The 22,881-nt window shown below is 42.5% G+C and overlaps 1 protein-coding gene across 1 annotated transcript in view; it reads right to left on the bottom strand.

The window, feature by feature from the left end:
• Positions 1–19,376: 19,376 nt before the first annotated feature.
• Positions 19,377–22,881, bottom strand: part of LOC124709256 (dipeptidyl peptidase 1-like) — a 105,498-nt gene continuing 101,993 nt past the window's right edge. Inside the window, exon 11 of the mRNA XM_047240826.1 lies at positions 19,377–19,644. Within this exon, the coding sequence (XP_047096782.1) occupies positions 19,462–19,644 (183 nt within the window). The 3' untranslated portion in view covers positions 19,377–19,461. The remainder of the gene's footprint in view (positions 19,645–22,881) is intronic.

Genomic DNA, 22,881 nt, shown 5'->3' with positions numbered 1-22,881 from the left:
GGAGAATTTCACTACAAAAATTTGTATATGTAGAGGAGTCTGCTTATTGATAACAGAGGTTCTTACAATATTGTAATTATTCAGTGTGTGCAGTTACACAATATGAATATTTGTAAAATTAAGGGCAAAAAATGAGATCTGCATTCATTGGTAATAAAAAAGTGAAAACTGATTTAGCTGACAGAAAAACATAAACTCAAAGCTCTCCTTCCATTCTGCAATTCTACGTAAGGCGATAGGGTATTTGCTAGACAAGTATGCCCACACTGAAACTCAACAAAATGTTCCATTGAGTGAAAGAAGGTCTTGGTTGTAGGGTACCAGTTGTACGGAGCTAGCTTGTGAATAGGTGAAAAGTACACGTGAAAGACGATCCACACAGTGTCCGAACAGTGGCATGGTACAAATTCAGAAATTTTGAAATCAACAATAGCGAAATGTAGCTTTAAAAATGGCATAATGAGCTCACTGGAAAAGTTAGTAGTTTTCTTCTTAAAAGAGCACACTGGTTACTTAGAGTGCTGTAAATGGTGTAGAAGGTACTAGCATCATATGGTGTGCATGTGCCAGTCGACTACATGGAATCAACATAGTAAGGTAGGTAGTGTTGAGATGTGACGGAATGACACAAAGGAGATATTTTGTGTGGATATGCCCATAACCGTACTGTGAATGAAGTTGTCCAATTTGTTGGTGTATCATTGCAGACTGTCCAATGTGTCAACAAGCAAAGGTGTACTGCTCAACAGCCATATGATTGTGTAATAATAGTGATAGTAAAAACATGATAACTGACAGGGACCAGAGACAGATTTTATTCCTTGTCAGTGGCAATCAGTTTTGTTTGTGACGAGAACTGCATTTGCCCCCCCCCCCCCCCCCCCCCCACACACACACAAACAGAAATTATCAACAGCTGGTTATAAATTCTGTGCTGTCAACAGCAAATGCAACATGTGCCCTTGGGTGAGACCGAACCGCCAAGTTAGCTTATCAGAGAGTTATTGTGCCATGTCAGCCCAGTCAAAGCACCATGAGATCCAAGACCCTTTATGTATATTCCTTGTTTTAATACACTGATGTTTGAAATTGCAACTGCTTTTCACCACTTAGTTATTCAGATATATTGCCCACATTCAGGAATATATGTCTTAGTTCCGCAAAGAATTGACATTTGGCTTGTTTGATAATGATGAATTTTGGTGGCCAGCAAAAAGGAGATTAAATAATATCTGAGCACAATTTGGATGTCACCACAGTGAATATATACAGGTCGCAAACAGAAATTATCAACAGCTGGTTATAAATTCTGTGCTGTCAACAGCAAATGCAACATGTGCCCTTGGGTGAGACCGAACCGCCAAGTTAGCTTATCAGAGAGTTATTGTGCCATGTCAGCCCAGTCAAAGCACCACGAGATCCAAGACCCTTTATGTATATTCCTTGTTTTAATACACTGATGTTTGAAATTGCAACTGCTTTTCACCACTTAGTTATTCAGATATATTGCCCACATTCAGGAATATATGTCTTAGTTCCGCAAAGAATTGACATTTGGCTTGTTTGATAATGATGAATTTTGGTGGCCAGCAAAAAGGAGATTAAATAATATCTGAGCACAATTTGGATGTCACCACAGTGAATATATACAGGTCGCAAATTTTGGCCTCGCCCCTCGGTGATCGGTTGTAGTCTGCTGGCTTCATGCTGCTTCGGAATGTTTATGCTTACTACCCACCTTCACTACATAACACTATTGTGGCCTGTAGATGTAAGTAGCCATAGTGAATATACTGTTGATCCATGTGTGGTGTTGAGCCTAGTGATTACGTTGTTGAGTGTAATGATTATTATTATTATTATTATTTGCAAAAATGAGTGAGGAGGCTGTACCTGGTCCTTCTGATGACTCTCCATTGATTTTCATATAACTTCTGTAATGAATTAATCCATTACATGTTCGTTTCTTTTATAAGTTATAAGCTGACTGCTCTGTGAGAAGGAGATGGGGCTTGTACCAGCAGTCAATTTGCAATGAGCTGATCCCTAGGTTCCACTCTCTCTGCATCCATAGGTCAGGGGCCGAGTAAAAGTGTGCAATCTTTACCTATTTTCATGAACACTCGGGCACTATTGCAACTTAACTGATCCCGTAAATTATCCAATCGCAGTCTGATAGATGATTTTAGGGTTATCTGGGACAATAGATGAAACATAACAACCATCATCTTCAGAGCATGGTAGTTCTGTAGGATCTAATATCAATGACTGGCTTCAGATGGTTGTGGATTACCTGAAGAAACTCATGCACTTGATATCCTGTAGAATTAAGGGCATTGTCAGGACTAGAGTTGATATTACACCGCACTAGTATGATGTCTCCTGACGGTGACTAATTTTTTGTCCATTGTGTTTACCAGCTTTTGATATGACAAGTTGTGTTTCATTGTAATTATTGTAACTCACAACATAAAAAATAGTGAGATGACATGTCCAGAACAAGTATATTTAACTCTCTCACAGGACAATAGTCTACTATTGAAACAATGTTTGGTGTAGCAATGTGGCAAGACAGCCCAGTTGTAGATAGTGTAGTAAATAGCATGATGCAAGATAGCAAGTTGAGGGTGATCGCATAGCATACACAGATGGCGTGCTGCAGGTGGCACTGAGAGGTCTCTGCATAGCTGAGCTGCATTGTCTGGTGGCCATGCTTCGCAATAGTGACTGTCACGTCATATGTAGCTCTTGTGTGACATCAGAGATGTTGGTTGGTGCCCGACATCTAGGTGGTAGGCCAGTGAGTTACCGTATCTCTCCTTCCATGAGGAAGCAGCAAACCGCATCTCGCTGAGTTGACACCCAGCAAGGTGTCAGGTAGAACTCCAGACCAGGCTGATGTCTATCGAAATGTTGGACGCCCCTTCAGTTTTACTAGTTCCTGGTCAGCATAGATGGGAGTGTAAAGCTGCAAATTCCTTGCTCTGACACTGCAGTTGGAATCGTGGTCGCTCTGACTAATAGCAGAGGTCAATCTGTATTGGGTTCTGGCATGGATCCTGCACAGGCAGGAGCGGGGCTGGTACCACATCCCGATCTTCTCCCAGCATCTGGTTTATCTCAGGTGACCTATAAACCAAGGGAGATGACAGTGTGGTGGGATTGATGAATAGGGCTAAGAAGCAGAGGTCAGGAATAGATTGGGAGCAGGAGATAGCAGAGGGTCCAGCAGAAGAGAAACAGAAGGTGGCATTGCCACAATGTATTTCACCCAGAGGTGCCAACAGCTGGATCCACTGCTGCAGATGGAGCTGATCTTCATGGTGTGTCCCCATCTGGACTCTGGCCTGAGTGAACACATGGCATCCCTGCTGTTGCTGGATAACTGACAGAATCTATTTGTCCTGGCATCTGAAGCACCTAACCCAGACACGGGTGCCCACCTGGAGGTGTGGAGAAAGCGCTACAGCCAGACCCACAGGCATTGGCAGCATGAGATGGAGGAATGTGCTGGGATGAGTTCCTCATCCATAGAAGTGTCAGCCAGATATTTCTTCATCTGTGTCCTAAAAGTATGCATGAGTCTTTCACCCTCCTCATTTGATTCAGAGTGGAAATGTGGAGACAGCAGGTGTTGAATGCCATTACTGCAGCAGAATGTGCCAAAAACCTGGAAGTCCTCTCAGTTAGCTTTGCCAGAGGGAGATCAATGGCTTATGATCAATAATGAGGTGAAACTTTATTCTGTATAGGAATACATGGAATTCTGTCAGCACATAGATGATCGCGAGGGCCTATGTCTTGTGTGTGTCATTGAGCATCTCTGACGCAAATGGAATCAGATGTTCAGAGACTTCCACGTCTCTGTGTGCCACGACATCCCCCAGGCCCTGTTCAGAGGCATCCACCGCTATGTCTCCTCCTCGTAGTATGGCAATAGTCAACCATGAATTCCCACTAACTACCTCTGTAGTAGTGCAAGAAAAATTAGTCTTACACCCTACAAAAGTAATAGGTCCTCCTAGTAGTTGCTGTTGTGCTGTAGGTTTTGGTGTAACATCAAAACTGTCTACATTCTTGTCTTCTGCGACGGTAAGGCATGGCTGTGTGTATGGTGCGGCTGCCTCGAGTCGAATGAACATGCTGTTGCCTCACGAGAGAGACTGTGCCCCCTCCAGCGGATGTCGTTACTGATAAGAAAGCCCCAGTAGCCAATCAGTGAGCGCCAGAAGGGCGTCGCCGCACCGGAAGCGAGCAATAACTGCGGATAGCACTCTGTTAAAACTAGAGCGCGATCCTGCGGGGCCCTGGTGGCAGCGAGTGGAACTCGTTTCAAGGTCACCCACATGGCGCAGCGTTGCGCAACTGCAACACAGCCACTGCGTTTTTGCCCAGTTGAAATGTGGCAAGACATGGTACTGATAGGAGGGTCTGTTTCAGAGTCTTGAACACCTGTTGACATGCCTCTAACCATTCAAAAGGCACTATCTTCTTCTGTAGGTCACTGAGGGGGTATGCAATTGATGCCATGCTGAGCATAAACTTTCTGTAATAGATTGTTTTTCCCAAGAAGGACCTGAACTATTTTAAATTTGTGGGGCGAAGAAATGCAGTGACAGCTTTGACCAGCTTCTGTGTGGGCTTAATACCTCCATGAGAGATGATGTGTCCTATGTTGAAAAAAGAACATTTTTTTGAGATTGCATTTGAGGTCTGCAGACAGAAGGGTGTGGAACAGTACCTATCTGCAAGTTCCCTAAGTGTTCTTCCATTGTGGCTCCCCTCACCACAGACTAAGCATACGGAACGATATAATTCATGTGGCATGATGAGTACCAGTACTTTCAGTGATTTCTCATCCAGGGGTAGATGTGAGCTTTGAAGTGATCGACCTTTGAATGTACTGGCCTCCCGCAAGTGCAAGGGAACACTTGTTTGGTTTCAGAATGGGATACATATCAGTCTCTGACTGAAAACTGACCGTAACCTTAAAGTCTCCACACAGGATTGGTTTCATTGACATTTTTTTCACAATAACAAAAGGTGTTACCCACTCATATGTAGATATGAGTTCAATGACGTCCAAAGGCTTTGAATTTATCTAGCTAATTCTTTATGGAATCCCGCAGTGTGAGGGGCATGGGTCATGCACAGAAGAAGCGAGGATGTGCCGAGTTCTTTAATGTAATGGGTGCCATAAAGTTCTTCGCTTTCCCTAGACCGTAAGAGAGAAAGCCAGGGTTTCCAATTGTCTAAACAGTACTTGTTCCGAGACCAGGTGGACTGATTAATGGGTGATAAGTCCGAAAGCAGAAAAATCATCAAGACTGAGTAGATTCTCAGTATCCATTCTATGAATCACAGAGAAGGTGAGGTGTCATATGCATTTTTCTACATTGTCCTGATTCTGAATTGTCCTTTGAATGGAACAAGTTGTTGTTATATACCACCAAATGGCGAGCTGTGGATTGAAGGGGTGGCACTCTAATTTCAAGAAATGTTTGAGAGTTTAACAGGGATATAGAGGCATCAGTGTCAACATGTAGCTGAGTTTGTTTGTTGCGCGAAGTGAGCCTGATGAACCATTTCTTACAAGGGAACCTCCCCATCACACCCCCCTCAGATTTAGTTATAACTTGGCACAGTGGATAGGCCTTGAAAAACTGAACACAGATCAAATCGAGAAAACAGGAAGAAGTTGTGTGTAACTATGAAAAAATTAAGCAAAGTATACAAACTGAGTAGTCCATGTGCAAGATAGGCAATATCAAGGATAGCGTAAGTTCAGGAGCGCCGTGGTCCCGTGTTTAGCGTGAGCAGCTGCGGAACGAGAGGTGCTTGGTTCAAGTATTCCCTCGACTGAACAGTTTACTTTCTCTATTTTCGCAAAGTTACGATCTCTCCGTTCGTTCATCGACGTCTCTGTTCACTGAATAAGTTTAGTATCTGTTTTGCGACCGCACCGCAAAACCGTGTGATTATTAGACGAAAGGACTTGCCTCTTCAATGGGAACCGAAAACATTTGATCGCAAGGTCATAGGTCAACCGATTCCTCCACAGGAAAACACGTCTGATATATTCTATATGACACTCGTGACGGCATGTGCGTCACATGACAGGAATATGTTGTCGACCCACCTAACTTGTACACTTGGCGAATGGGTAAAAAGATTCTTCTACCTTGCCCGGTTTAGATTTTCTTGTGGATGTGATAATCACTCCCAAAAAAGTGATGAAAACATAAGAGTTTGTCACATAAACTGCAACAAATGAATGCAACAGTTTCACAGTCTCTCTGTTTTCCCTGTGCTCTGTCAAAACATATGTTTTTAACGTTTTCAAATTTTTCCGTGTGTAGACCGTCAAATCCTGCTTGTGTCCAAGCAAATCTGAACATGTCCTGGAATTTTGGAGAGCAAAGTTGATTTGTGTGAGTGCCTGAACTTTGATAATTGTCTGAAAATAAAAAATTAAATTTTTCACTCGAGGGAAGACTTGAACCAAGGACCTCTCGTTCCGCAGCTGCTCACGCTAACCACGCGACCACGGAGCTCCTGAGCTCACACGATCCCTGATGTTACTTATCTTGCGCATGGACTATTTAGTTTGTATATTTTGCTTATTTTTTTCATAGTTCTTCACAACTTCTTCCTGTTTTCTCGATTGATCTGTGTTCAGTTTTTCAAGCCCTACCCACTGTACCAACTTATAACTAAATCTGAAGGGGGTGCGATGGGGAGGTTCCCTTGTTAGTGCCACCACTGTGGTGTGAGACTCCTTTGAAATGATGTTAATGCTGATTAGGTCCTGTCGAGGTGAGTGTTCTTCATCCTGCAGGCAGGTGTAAGATATCCTTCCTTCTGATATACCTAGCACTGTGTGAAGCTTTCAGGACAGTCCTCTCTGATGTGTTTGAGAACAGTCTGGGCATGGTGGAAACGAGCACTGGTTGGGGTGGGGATAGGGGGCAAGACTTCTATCCTTGTTTATTACATAGAGCTGGAGTGCACTTGTGTTTGCACTCTACTGTTGCTGCATTGGCTGTTTTGGCGAAGTTGGTTCACTCTCCTGGGTACAACATGAGATGCACTACTTCACCTGGAATTCTAATCTATGGCTTATGGCCTGGGAAAGTTTGAAGGATTGGGCTCATTTTGAAACACCCTCCAAAATAAGGTCCTCCTCATCTGGATCCACCTGAATGATTGTCCCCCTAATGATGACATCTGCATACAATTCTTTATATACTGTTGTCACAAAAGGGCTTTTCCAACTGAGTCCCTGTAGTTCAGCCTCCCATGCACCATAGGTTGTAACTGATTAGGCTATTTATGACTGATAAAATTCCACAGGGGATGCAACGATATGACAATGTTCTGAAAGTAGATAGTTGATAGAGCACACACTTCATCAAGTGCAAGGGGCGCCAGTTCTGTGAGAGGGGAAAGTTTCCTTAAAAGCTGGTATGTACTGGGCAGGATATGTAACATAGCCATGTGCAGGACAGGTACAGTACAGTTCTAGCTAGGATAGTAAATAGCAAAGTGGCTGAGAGCAGACTGAGGGCAATCGCTGGGTGGCAAACACATATGTAGACAGCATTCCACAGGTGGCCCTGGGAGGCACCTGCACAGCCATCATGTATGGTGTCTCTCCCTGGTGACCATGATTCTTAATAGTGGACACAGAATGACTTTTGTGTTGTATAAGGGGCTTTCAAATGAAACCCGGTCACTAGTAATGATTTTATTAACTCAAAAATGTAGTTATACACAGTACACAAACTCAAAAATAGTCACCAAAGCTGTTGGCATATTTATTCCACTGTGACAGTAGCCGGTTGATTCCATCCTTGAAGAAGCTAGTAGGCTGCTGTCGGATCCAGACCTGGACCCAGTCACACACTTCGTCATCCGTTGCGTATCGATGTCTGTGATTAGCTTGTTTTAGAGGTCCAAAGACATGAAAATCACACAGTGAAATGTCAGGACTGTACGATGGATGTTCCAGCGTTTCCCACCAAAACTGCTGCAATGTTGTCTTCACTGCAATGTCCATGTGTGGGTGGGCATTATCATGTAGGAGGATAACGCCACTGGACAACATGCATCAGCATTTCGATTTTATGGCTCGTTTAAGGTTCTGTAAAGTGGCTTGATAACACTGGGCATTGAGGGTAGTTCCCCGTTCCAGGAGCTCGACAAGCAGTGTGCCCTTGACATCATGACCTTACCAGATCTGGTGTGCACGGCCTTTGATTTCTTTGGAGGTGGTGAAGTCGCATGTTCCCATGGCTTGCTCTGACAATTGTTCTCTGGTTCAAAATAGTAACACCATGTTCCATCACCTGTGACAATACGCGAGAGAAAGCCATATTCCTCCTCAACATTGGTGCCATTCGAGTATTGCGCTGTTCAGCAGTCAGTTGCGCACAGATTTTTCGAAAGTTCAAGTGTTGTTGCATTACGAATACCCATTAACCGATGGATCTCATCCATGGTGATTCTGCAATTGTCCAAGACTAAAGCATTCACTTCTGCAACCATTTGCGATGTGATGACACAATGAGCCTGCCCAGGATGAGCATAGTCTTCCAGTGACTCGTGCCCCTCAAGGAATCATTTGCACCATTCCACAACACTTGAATGACACGGACTGTACTCACCGTACACAGCCTTCATTCGTCGATACATTTCACGGCCTCCAACTCCCTCCACCACCAAAAGTTGAATCACTCTTTGTTGTTCCTGCTTACTCGCCTGCTTGTTCGGTAGTGGACAATAACTTGTGTGGCCACTTTCTTTACGGCGTGAGACCACACTGGCGCTATGCAACATCAAATGGTGCAAATCATCTCTCTACCAACAGATGGTGCCACCACACTTGCAGTTAAGTGGTGCCATCTTAGATGTAAGGCAAAGGTAGACGCACTGACCAGGTTTCATTTGAATGAACGTCATATGTGCTAGTCATGCAACGATGGCTGACTTAAGATGGTGCCTAAGGTGTAGGTGGCAGCCAGTGTGTTAGAACAGTAATTAAACAGTCTGATATAAACAAGTGACGAGGTACTGGCTGAATTAAAGCTGTGAGGACGGGGCGTGAGTCGTGCTTGGGTAGCTCAGTCGGTAGAGCACTTGCCCGCGAAAGGCAAAGGTCCCGAGTTCGAGTCTCAGTCTGCCACACAGTTTTAATCTGCCAGGAAGTTTGATATAAACAGATGTTTTCACGGAGTTCGATAACATTTTTGTTGTTTTGCTGCATGTCTTCATTGTGGTATGTGTGTATTTTTTCTTTCATGACTCATTACAGTATCACTTCTTCATTTTTTTTAAGAGTTGATGAATACATTTGAATGGATAAATAACAGCATTTTAATTACCATATTTTACAGTCTTATGATCTGTTTACGGCATGTACAATGCGGTAAAAGGCAGTACTAGCACATTTGTTTCTCTTCTTCTTGGTGCTATTATCTTTTCTTTATGATGAGAATGGTATTGTATGCTGCTGGCTAGGAAACTGATGGTAGTATTTCTTGGTAGAGACCATATTGAACCATCAGTCTAAGATTTGACACTCAAAGCAATTACTATTTGAAGCATAAACAAGGTGTGCGCAATTTAAATCTATTTCCGAGAGACTAAAACAATAAAATCATAATGGACAAAACCAATCAGTATTAGTTTGAAAGGAGACAGATACTGCTGTTTGTAACAATTAGATGTTACTGTTACATGTTAAGGAAGAATCTTAAATCAGTCACTGCTTCTTTGATGTAGCTAGAGTGCAGTACTGTATTTTGCTGTTTTATGAGAGTCATTTTATGTAAATGTTGTGTGGCTTATCATAGAGAACTAGATTTCAAGAATTGTTTAGAGGCAAAGAGGCACTGTAATTTATTTTTTACCTGTTAGAACAATTTGGGTATTAAACCAAGTTAGGGCTCACCTGAACTAGATTCACGAGCCAAGGGACGTATATTTCCTGTTTGTTTAACGATGCAATAAGTGTTTGGGATTACACTGCTCACCACTAAAATTGCAACACAACGAAGATGGCAACAAATATAAGATTAGTGTGAAGCATACGATCCAAGGAGTATGAAAGGTGCCAGTGTGCATTTGTCACTGTCTTACGAAATCAGTGATGTGATGCTATGGATTGTCATTGTGTAACAACATGACCACTTGTGGTTTGAATAGCTGGTAATTTGGACAGCAGACATAATATTTTTCTGATGTAATGAGGTGGCTTATTATAGAGGTCACTGTGACATTATTTTTCTACAGGATAATACAAGATTTCACCTTTCCCATTACTGTCCTGACTTACCTTGGTACAGCAGGAATCTGATTGTAAAATAAAACTTAATTAATTAAGAAATAACTTTTATGTAATGTCACTTAATACGCAAGTTGAACATTAAAACTGCTAATAGTAGGAAGGATAGAAAATAATTAAATTTTATTTATTGGACATACACAGTATAGTACAAGAAATAGTTGATTAAATTTGGGGGTACGCATGTACAAATTCAGAACACACAACTGTAACATCTGGCAGCAACAGTGGATCTAATGCTTCTAGGCACGGAGTTGAACGGAGCTTGGATGACAGATACGGGTACATAATTTCAACTCCGTACCAGAATTAATCTATTGTAGTGGTGAGCACGTGGTGCCATGCAGTCTCTTGACAAGTCTTGAAAAGATGTTTTCAGTTGTATATGTGCTGGTGTACTGAGTGACAACATGCACTCCTATTTCATTTTTATTTAATTTCCATTATTCTTGTGTTGATTTTTATTATTGTAGTAACCAAGTAATACACAAAACTGATCCAACCTTTATTCATAATCTATTAACTATAATGAAATAGCTTCTCGGGACTCCACAAGACATAGTACACTGATGTGAGAGATACAAACTAGAATAACTCAGAGAGAGATCAGTTGGTGCTTCTCCCCTCCCCCTCCCCTCTCCCTCTCTCTCTCTCTCTCTCTCTCTCTCTCTCTCTCTTTCTCTCTCTCTCTCTCTCTCTCTCTCTCTCTCTCTCTCTCTCTCTCTCTCACACACACACACACACACACACACACACACACACACACGCATACCGGATGATCAAAACGTCAGTATAAATTTGAAAACTTAATAAGCCACAGGATAATGTAGATAGAGAGGTAAAAATTGACACACATGCTTGGAATGACACGGGGCTTTATTAAAACCCAAAAGAAAAAACAAAGTTCACAAAATGTTCGACAGATGGCGCTGGATAGCAAAACGTCAGTGACTGCGCATGACAGTCATGTATAAAAGGAGCTGTAATGAGAGAGGTAACCAGCTGCACCAGCAGTCGCAGCATGTTGATGTTACCTGAAAAGGCGCTTTTAGTGAAGCTGTATTATCAGAATGGGGAATGTGCTAGTTCAGTGTTATGATCCTATCGCCATAGGAAGGGGATTCGAACGGGTAAAGGTCCGTTGACAAACGCAGCTGTGGCGAGAATGATTTCGAAGTTCGAAGCCATGGGTTGTTTAGACGATAGACCCCGTAGTGGCCAACCAAGCACAAGGCGTAATGCTGCTGAGACAGTTCAAGAAGAAATGGAGACTGTAGTGGATTCGACTATGCATGGAAAAGTCAGCGCTCGTGCAGTCGCACCGGCATTCCATACACTACTGTTTGGTTGGCACTGAGGCGTACCCTCCAATGCTATCTGTACAAAATCCATTGGCATCACGAACTGTTACCTGGCGATTTAGTGAAGCGGAGGGCATTTGCGGTGTGGGCGTTTCAAAAGATGGCAGAAGATGACGATTGGTTGAGTAACGTCTTATGGACCGACGAAGCTCATTTAATGCTCCGAGGGTCTGTCAACGCCCACAACTGCAAAATTTGGGCTACTGAAAATCCTAGAACTGTCGTGGAAACTCCATTGCACGACGAGAAAGTCACGGTATGGGTTGGATTTACCATATCTACAATTATCGGATCTTTTTTCTTCGAGGAAATGTGTGATTCGGTTTTGTAACTGCTACCGTGGTGGGTGAGAGGTACGCCGATATGTTACAGAATCACATCATCCCCAGCCTGGCTGATAAACACCTGCTGGAACATACAATGTTTATGCAGAATGGCGCTCCACCCTATATTGCTAGATGCGTGAAAGATCTCTTGTGCGCGTCGTTTGGTGATGATCGTGTGCTCAGCCGCCACTTTCGTCGTGCTTGGTCTCCCAGGTCCCCAGACTTCAGTCCGTGCGATTATTGGCTTTGGGGTTACCTGAAGTCGCAAGTGTATCGTGATCGACCGACATTCTAGGGATGCTGAAAGACAACATCCGACGCCAATGCCTCACCATAACTCCAGACATGCTTTACAGTTCTGTTCACAACATTATTCCTCGACTACAGCTATTGTTGAGGAATGATGGTGGACATATTGAGCATTTCCTGTAAAGAACATCATTTTTGCTTTGTCTTACTTTGTTATGCTAATTATTGTTACTCTGATCAGATCTGTCAGACATTTTTTGAACTTTTGTATTTGCTTGGTTGTAATAAAACCCCATGTCATTCCAAGCTTGTGTGTCAATTTGTACCCCTCTATCTACATTATGCTGTGATTTATTCAGTTTTCAAATTTATACTGTCTTTTTGATCACCTGGTATATAATTATGCGCGAGTTGCTATTAGATGGCTTGGTGGACACTGCGCCATGTGCACGCCTCCTACAGGTGGCCAGAAGTGTTGATACAATTGGCAGCCGATTGAAGCTCACATGTACTGTGACACTCACACTCATACACAGCATACATAGCAGGATACAGCACATCTCTCCCTCATGTGAAGTGGGTGCCCAGGCAGTGGAGGAGATGCTGGTGGCCCTACAAGAAAGACATCCATCGGTTCCAGAGTGGTGGAACTGGTGCTGATGGTGGGGGGTGGGATGATGTCCTGAGTGGGCACCAAGTATAGGGCTAGAACGCGCAGGGTTGTGGGCTTGCCGTGGGCCTGCACAGTGACCAATGACAGCACTGAAGAGGAGGGTGCCATCACCTCAACATCAGCAGGCAGGTCCCAGTGTGGAGGAGATGGGTCTGGATCCACCAGTGGCGATGGGTGTGACGAAGATGGTGAGGCAGCTGGTGGAGGGGGCCCAGCTGAAACAGCAGGCTGCGGCAGTGGACCAGAGGCCAGAGATGGACCAGTGCACGGTGCTAGGAAGCTGGAACCCTAGGTCACCACCCTTGGAGGAGGTGCCAATTGGATGTGGATGCCTCCAAGGTAGGCAACAATGGGCTCGAGGCTGAGGGCAGTGGGGTGGGCTGCGCCCATGAACTGGTAGCTTCCGGCAGTGACTGGGGGCCCACCCAATCAAAGTGGTGAGCCACCAGTCCACCGGCCATACAGACATCACAGAGATGAAATCCCCGGTGGGAGACAAAAGTCCCTGGTATCCACTTGGGCCAGTGGTCAAATCCACGAACCGACACTGGCGATCCTGGCACAAAGTTGCCAGACAAATCTGCCAATGCCACGTGTGGCATAGGCCGCAGAAGGTGGAAGAACATGTATGGCTGCTGGCCATGAAGCAACTCAGCCGGGCTCCAATCCCTCATAGGCGTGTAGTGTTAGGTGCTCATGCTCAGAAAATGGAGAAGGGCGTCATCCAGCAGAGAATTCACAATAAACTTTTTCATTTGGGACTTGAATGTACACACTAGTTGTTCCTCCTCACCGTTTGATTGAAGGGACATATCAATTAAATGGTGTGAAAAAAGAAATGGGGCCATTATCAAAACTAAGGTACAAGGCAACTCCTCAAAAAGGAAAAAGAAAATCTTCAAAAGCATGCAAATTGTGACCTCAGCTGATGTCAGCACACACAGGAGAACGTAAAGAAACTGGGAAAATGCACCCACAGCCAAGAGGCAATAGGAATTCAGGAACAGACTTGCAAAGTCTGCATGACTGTGTTCCAATGGCTGGTTGGGAGCAGGCAAGCGGGATGTGGACGCCCTGGGACCTCCCTGTTCTTGGGCACACTGCTCACAAGCCGCGACAGAATCGACAGTTCTGACATCAATGCCTGGCCGAAAAACATGTCGCCTAGCTAACAGTTTAGTGTGTGAAGCTCCTCAATGGCCCTGATGGAGAAGGTGTAGAACCTCACACTGTAATGCGGCAGGAATGACTTCTCTGGAAGAGAAGTCTTCGGTGGACAACAGCAAAACACAGTCAAAAACAGAGAGGCCATACAGTGGTTTATCTGGCCAGACCTGTTGAACAAATCGAACCACCTGGTGGAGAACTGGGTTGACAGCAGCAGCAGCAGCAGCAGCTGCTATGCTTGAGCTCGTAAATGGGAAACCCTTGACAGTGGCCTGTGTTTCAGTATCAAGATGGAAGCAAAGCAATTATTCGTGATCAGAGAAGAGATCAGGACCCATAGGAATGAGGGACAACACCTCTGCATTGGCATGTTTAGACACAGGTCAAAAATGGATTTCGTAATTGTAGCAAGACAAGAACCGCATCCAGCATTGTAGGCAGTGTGCTGCGTTTTTAGGCAAGGAAGTTAAGCATGGCAACAAAGGGTTTATGGTCAGTAATAAGGTGAAACTTGGAGACATAAAAAAAAAAATCATGAATAGAGTAATGCTGATGGGCCAGATCGAGAGATTTAGAGGCGAAAGCAACCAGTCATTCAGACCTGCCAGCATATTGGTGTGCTAGGACCATTCCAAGGCCATACTGTGTGGAGTCAGCCACCAAAACCATATGCTGGTCCGTAGAGAACGTAGCTAAATAAGGGGCCGAGAGGAGTTTGGATTTCAACATTTGAAAAGCATGTTCGCAATCTGGGCTCCATCAGAAAGGTTCATTATTGTCTAACAAGGCATGGAATGGGTGGGCCAATGTGGCCACCCCCCGACAGGCTATCTTCACTAGGAAGGCCTGAAGTTACTTCATGGACAAGGGGCAAGGCATAGATGTAACAGTGCAGATATGCTCTGGCAGAGAGTGAACATCATCCCATGAGACCTCAATCCTCAAATAAACAGTAGAAGGTTAAAAAAAAAAAACTGAGATTTCATGATGTTATGCTGTAAGCCCATGGATTGTAAGACAGGAAACAAAGTGCACAAATCTTTCAAGTGACTGGCCATGAAGGAGCTCGTGACAACAATATCAACCAGATAATTAATCCAACCGAGGACAAGCAGAGTCAATTGCTCTAAAAATCAAGGGAGGTGCAAATATGTGTATCAAATCAATTTTACAACAGTGCTGGCCACCTAATATTTCCGCCAATAGTTGCTCCCGGTGTGGAAAATGATATGTATCCTCAACTGACTGTGCATTGACAGCAGTACTGAAGTCACCACGAAAGCAAAGTTTTCCCCTTAGCTTCTGAACTACAATCAGTGGAAATGACCATTCACTAGCCACAACAGGTTGTACCACCCCTAGGGACCGAAATCTGTCAAATTCTGCTTTCACTTGATCTTTTGGGGCAAGAGGAATAGGATGCACGTGACAAAAATGAGTTCAAGCTATGGATTTCAAAGAAACAGGAGCAGAAATATTCGTAGCACATCCTATATCTTCCAAAACAAATCTGAAAAGTTCCCACATGGTGTTTCCAATTGAGAATTTGGTACCTGATCAGACACAAAGTGAACTGCGTTGGTGGTAGTAAATCCAAATGCCTGAACTGCGTCCGTCCTGAACAAATTCTCAACACTGATATCAGCTACCACCAAATATGTAATGGAAGAAACCTATGACTTGTAAGAGGCAGATGCCATAAATTGTTCCAACAGCTAATTGTTTGTTATAACTGACCAGCTTCCATGTGACAGCTATCAACGACAGCTAGCCTAAACTAACATAGGTTTGAGAAATCAGTAATGTCACTGCAGCACCTGTGTCAAACTGCAGCCAAAACACTTGGCAAAAAACACTTAACTCAATAAAGAGCTTGGAAGAAGTTACTATCATTGGAGCGATGCAGTTTACATCCATGTCTATACCCTGAGCAACCTGCAGTGAACAACACATGGCGGCGATGTGGCCTTGCTTCTGGAAAGCATTGCAGGTGGTTCAGTGCTTAGTGCACTCTGAATATTTTTGCTGGACAAACCAGAAAGGACAAGATGGAAACAGAGAACACTGATGCTGGTGCTGCAGTGGTTGCGGCTGCTAAGGCTGGCCTTGGTGAGCTTGGTGATGGGCCCACATGTTTACCGCTGCCACTGCCACTTCCTTGTGTGAGCTGTCTGACATCCTAGTAGGCACGTCTTGTGACACTACTGCTACATCACCCCATGCTTCAATTTGGTCACCTGCTGCCTGAGAAACCACAAAAGAGTGTGCTATTTGCAAATCTTCAGCCAGTGGGGAAGGGGGGGGGTGATGGTTTCAGTGGTTTCATAAAGTAGAGCCTTCTGGCACATTTCCTTGTCCATAGCTAAACAGATAATTCCACCACACACCACAGAGTCTGCATAAGTCATTATGAGCCTCAGTAATGAACTGAGACTTACGGCTAAGATCGTGAAGTTCAGCTGCCCAGGCCTGTGTGACAGGTTTGGTTTCTTGCGACATTGGTGGGATTCAACTCGTGCCACTATGACGTGTTCATTTGCAGTGGTAGCTGGACAATAAACTGTACATTTGATCAAAAGTAAGAGCAGCTGGTTACTGAAAAGGGGCAACCTGACACAGTAATTGATACATCTTAGGTGGAAGGCTTTGCACAAATTCGAGTTTGTCACACTGAAAGCCAAAAAATGCTGTCCAAGTCTTTTTCTATAAACTATCCAATCCTTGGGTGAATCATCATACAGAGGAAAAGTGAGTAGATGGACCAGTGGAATGGAAGTCGACAAAGTGGTCACAGTTGAAATATGCTGTAGCACAGCATCCGTGATGAATAAACCCGATGAAACCACACTTAAAGATCGCACATGCAGAAACCATTCCAAACTCATCACCAGTTGTGTAGTAACCAAGCAATACACAAAACCAATCCAAGTCTCACAAATATGGCTTTATTCATAATCTCTGAACCATGACAAAAATATCCTCTTGGGACTCCACAAGACACGGCACACTGATGTGAGGGATACAAATTAGAATAACACAGAGAGAGGTCAGTCAGCGCTACTCTGTGCATACATATGTGCAAGTCACCAGCAGATTGTGGCGGTGGAGACCATGCCGTGCTGCACCCTACTCCCATAGGAGGACTCCAGCGGGTGGCCCATGCTGATACAGTTGGCAGTCGATTCAGTTGCACATGCATGGTGACACCACACTTGCTGCACTCACACTCACACGCCCTGGTAGGACACAGCAACTATTACATTTTTGTTGGATCAAACTGCCACCTTTCCATTCAGTTTCACATAAGAAACTTCTTGCAAGCTTAAAACTGTGTGCTGGATCAAGAGTCGAACTCAGGACTCCAGATATTTGATGGAGGTAATCTGGCCTGAATTTCAGAGATGAGATTTTTTTAAATTTTTTTAAATTAACACATGATAAAATTTGTTTTATTTTGGCAGGTCTGGTGTGGATGATGGGATTTTTATCAGATATGATCTTTCTGATTTTGCAAAAGTTAAGGCATGTTGAGCATTTTATACAGCTTAATGAATCATTTGCTAAACGTTTCAGACATTAAACAAAACAACACATATTAAAAAAGTAAATAAAATGACATCTCATAAAATTTTAAACTACCTTCCTATTCATTTTAGTCCTTTCTCTGATTTACATAGAAGACATTCTCTGAAGCTGTCTGCTGCAGGCAGATTTATTCTTATACAGGTTTGACAAAGTATTACTATGAAACATATTTACACTGTAGTAAGTGAAACTATAAATGCCGTACTTAGAAATTTGGATTTAGATTTTAGTACAGCTGGCACAAAACAGTGTCATGAGTGAAGGAAGTAAGGGTTTCTCATTGCATCAAAAGATTCCATTTCATGATTATCCAAAAGATTTCGAGGCGCAAGAGAGAAAACTCGCTGGGCACAATACTTCCTACTATAGCGCACTTCGGGGAATTGTATGCACTGATCATGTTGTGTGATTAAGTGTACAAAACAATTATTTATTCTTTTTGATTTGTTGCTCCTAACATAAAAGAGAAAGTTGATTTCTTAAAAATACGTTACTAAGTTTATGACACATAGTAAGACACAGAATATTAGGCAAACGCCATATGCCTGGATATTTCCCTCTTCTCTCTCTCTCTCTCTCTCTCTCTCTCTCTCTCTCTCTCTCTCTCTCTCTCTGTGTGTGTGTGTGTGTGTGTGTGTGTGTGTGTGTGTGTGTGTGTGTGTGTCGGGGTTTCTATAGAATCAAAGCCTGTGGCTTTTGTTTTCAGTAAATGAATTCCTAGACATGGAGTGGGAGTTAAATACTGTTCAGTTTCAAATGAATTTGTGTTAGGAGGTAGAGCAGACAAAATGAAATGCTTGTCAAGTTCCTACTGACAGTTTCTACATGTCTCACCTGCTAGTGTGAGACATGGCTTTGTCTGTGAAAATGGTGCTAACTTCTAAAACCTCATGTTACTACTCAAATCTTACACTGCTTGAACACAGAGAGAATTTTATAAAAACATGCAACACTTAGCAGAAACACTATCACCCCATATTTCAGTTATTTAACAAGACTGAAGATGAGTAAAACAATATATCTCTGCATTTATTACATCAATCGAAACGGAAACAAGGCTTTTAATGTTCATCGGTAGTCATGAAAGCGGTCCTGTTTTCTACTTTGGCATGCTTCAGGTATGGTACTGAGTCACAGTAAAAAGTTTATGATTAAGTCCAATAAATAAATAAGATTTTCTGTCACACACACACACACACACACACACACACACACACACACACACGCATGCACGCACACCACATTCTTAACTAGTTTCAGAAACTGAACAATTTCAAAGTCTGTTGCACATCTTATTTACAAGAGAAAGAGGAATTCACACTACAGATAATCTCCGCTTTTTGTAATCAATTCTTTATTTTGTCATACCACCTGAAGTCTCTAAATTTTACATTTTGCATCTGTTAAACACTTTGGCATGTTCTACATTATTTGTCTAATTATTGGTGTTTTTTAATTTTTATGTTCAAGCAGCAAACATACATGTTTAATGTTTCTGAACTTTTGTATCATCAATTAGCAAAACTCTGTTTGAAGCTACAAAAGACCACAGTACACTGAAAACATCCATTTTGAAATTAAAGTGAACATCTAAAACTCTTACATTTGCAATCGAATGCTTATCACATTTTCAGATGAACACATTGTTATTGAAAAGACCATTTGCTGCATAAATATAAAACAGTGTGAATCACAACTTACAGGCTCAATCTTTTGCTAGTAAATGCTTTTAGTGACAAATTTGGCACTAGTAGCTCAAGGGATGGGCGTGGCTTCAAAAGGCAGACTTTCAATGCCGACCTCATTGACGCCACGAATGATTCTGAAGTATCCATTTTCACCCCATTCCTCTCCCCAGCTGTTCTTCACTATCCAATACTTCTCATTAGTCTCATCATCTACACCATAACCCACCAGCAGTACAACATGATTCGTCTCCTAAAAAGCAAGACGGAATAGATTATGCAAGGATTATGAAATTATTTATGAAATACCAGAGCTCTAACACTATATGATGATAAACTGAATACGTTTAACATAATGATTTATTTTTAGCAACTACAGCAGTACGTGATACTTTACTCACACAGGCCTTGTAAACAATAGCACAAAGATTCTTGTAATGTGGTAGGTCTATGCATCTTTATTTGGCATACAAAACAATCCAGATGAATATGAGAACGGACACTTATAAATCATGAATGGTTGTCAACATGGTTTTGTATTTTGCTCACAAATAGACTTTCACTGCCATGTTGTTTATTGTTTTCCCAGAAGAGGCAACAATGGCTAAATAATACTTAGATTCTATGGTTAAGGACACCAAGGAAGACCAGGTACTTTACTCTGATGGTCATCAAAACATGGGCGTTTTCTGTCTTGTCTTTTCATCTCGAATGAGTTAATGTCCTGCTAAGAACAGCTGGGGCCTTCTTCAACAACGAATGAAAATAGTCATGTAAATTTATTTCACAGGCCTTAATAGTAAGCTTACCCTTCAGTGCAACCATAGACCTACTGAAAACAATTATATGAGGTTGGATCAAAAAGTAATAGTTTCATGTCAAAAAAAAATTAATAGTGAATATATAACAGTGGAATTAGTACAGATCGTATGCTGAACTATTCTCTAAACAAACTACCATTCAACATACTCACCATGCATTTCTACACATTTGTGCTTTTGCTGAACAAAGCATCAAAACCAGTTTGGGAAAAATCATGGTTTTGTTTCTTGACCCATTATTTTAAAAATCCAGGTTTCGTTGTTGATTACAAATACTTAACATATCTGTCTCTTTGAATACTTCATCAGCATGCCCTCACTTGGCATCTGTGCCAGCCACTGTGCAGTTTATCTGTGATATATGTTTCTGCATTAACAGATTTCTTCATCCCATGCTGCACATTGCTCATGTACATTACAGTCCCCATATGCTTTCTTCATGGATGAGGTTAAAATCACTTTAAAATCTTGGGTCAAGAAGCACAATCCTGAATTTTTCCAGACTGTGTTCAATGATGGTGCAAGTGTGTACAAATGCATAGTGATTATGTATAATGTTGAACTGTAATGCTGTGTAGAAGTGCACCATCTACCCCTCCAAGAGTGTCAACACAACAGTTATGAGAGTGAATAGTTAAAATTTCTACCTGGCTGTACTTGTTTAGATTATTAGTGACTTTGTAAGACACCAAATGCGAGTGTCCAGGTGGTTTGTAAAACAAGCACAGATGCTGCATCTCCAATAACTTGAAGATTTCTTTCTTAACTGTGTATCACAGTGGGAAGTCAATAAAATGTGTTTTTGCTATTTAGCAGTCTGATCAGTATTCAGTCACCCAACATTCAACTCCATTGGCTATGAGAAGGACACTGGAATGAAAAGTGTGTGTTGAATTTGATGAAAAACCTACCATTTTCACCTGTCTTATCATAACAGATTTTTCAAAAGGTTCTACATTAGTCAATAGGAATATATTTTGTAACATACGCTAACGTAAATTAATGTACATTCAATATTTGTTATGTTCAACATAACTGAATGTAGCAGGGATTCATTGCCCTTCTACCAAAGAATACCACAATTTTACAATTTGTGTAGTGCACATCTCTGCATTTCTCTGCATAAGGTAGCTGTCAGTCTTTGTACCAGGGTCATATTTTGTGGTGATCTAACGGGAAATTACTATAATTTTGATACAAAAGTATTTCCTCATAGATAATCCCATCACCTCCAAAGAGCCTGAGTTACTTGCGCACACTACCTGCTAAAACATTGATGCATAACCTTAACAGTAATCACCCTAGAATGAGATTTTCACTCTGCAGCAGAGTGTGCGCTGATATGAAACTTTGTGGCAGATTAAAACTGTGTGCCGGACCGAGACTCGTATTCGGGACCTTTGCCCACGAAAGGAAAAGGTCCCCAATTCAAGTATCGGTCTGGCACACAGTTTTAATCTGCCAGGAAGTTTCATATCAGCACACACACAACTGCAGAGTGAAAATCTCATTCTGGAAACATCCCCCAGGCTGTGGCTAAGCCATGTCTTCGCAATATCCTTTCTTTCAGGAGTGCTAGCTCTGCAAGGTTTGCAGAAGAGCTTCTGTAAAGTTTGGAAGGTAGGAAATGAGATACTGGCAGAAGTAAAGCTGTGAGGACGGGGTGTGAGTCGTGACTGGGTAGCTCAGTTAGTAGAGCACTTGTCCGCGAAAGGCAAAGGCCCCGAATTTGAGTCTCAGTCCGGCACACAGTTTTAATCTCCCAGGAAGTTTCAGTAATGAATCTATTACACCTTCCTGGGGTACATTAGATACTACTTTAGTGTCTGTACACAACTCTCCATCCAGAATAATGGGCTACATCCTGCCTGTTAGGCAATTTTTGATCCAGATGCAAAACTAGTAAGCGATCCCAAAGGTACTGAATCAGATACCCTCCAAAAGTCTAGAGAAAGTGAATCAAATTGATTTCCTCTATGCATGACAGAGAGAATGTGCACTGGCGAGCCTAAACATAATGATTGCTGCTCATAGTAAGACTAAATGTTGCATGGTAGCACTGTGGGCACAAAACACAATAAGGAAACTATGTAAGTGGAGTAGACACAAATCAGACATCATTCTTGTGATGATAGAGGCCACAAATAGGAAAATCCATTGATATAAGTGACTTTGACAAAGACCAGATTGTCATGGCCCAGTCCCTAGGAATGAGCACTTTAGAAATGGTGAAGCTGTTTGGTTGTTTTGGGGATATGTGGAAACTGGTTGAAGAATGGTCAAACCAGGGATAGATGAGAAAGTGTTGGACATTGGTGCCTCATCACAGAATGTAGAGGTAAGTGGCAAAGTGTGTCAGATTTGATGACAGAGTACAATGCTGGTGCAGGCTCAAGTGTTACAGAGCACTATGTTGAATGTGGGACTCTATAGCTGTCACCCCTTAGTTGTTCCTAAGTTGACCTAATGACATGATCAATTACAACTCCAGCAGACACGAGACCATTGACATTGGAATGCGGATCAATTGAAATGTTTCTGCTGGTCAGATGAATTATGATCGTTGTTACACTGGCCTATATCTGCATCTACATCTATACTCTGCAAATGACCATGATGTGCATGGTGGAGGGTACATCCCACTGTACCAGTTATTAGGGTTTCTTTCT

Source organism: Schistocerca piceifrons, chromosome 1 (assembly GCF_021461385.2).
Source record: "Schistocerca piceifrons isolate TAMUIC-IGC-003096 chromosome 1, iqSchPice1.1, whole genome shotgun sequence".
Classification (NCBI taxonomy): Eukaryota; Metazoa; Arthropoda; class Insecta; order Orthoptera; family Acrididae; genus Schistocerca; species Schistocerca piceifrons.
Note: the sequence above shows the minus strand (reverse complement) of the source record. Positions and strands in the feature narration are given on the sequence as shown.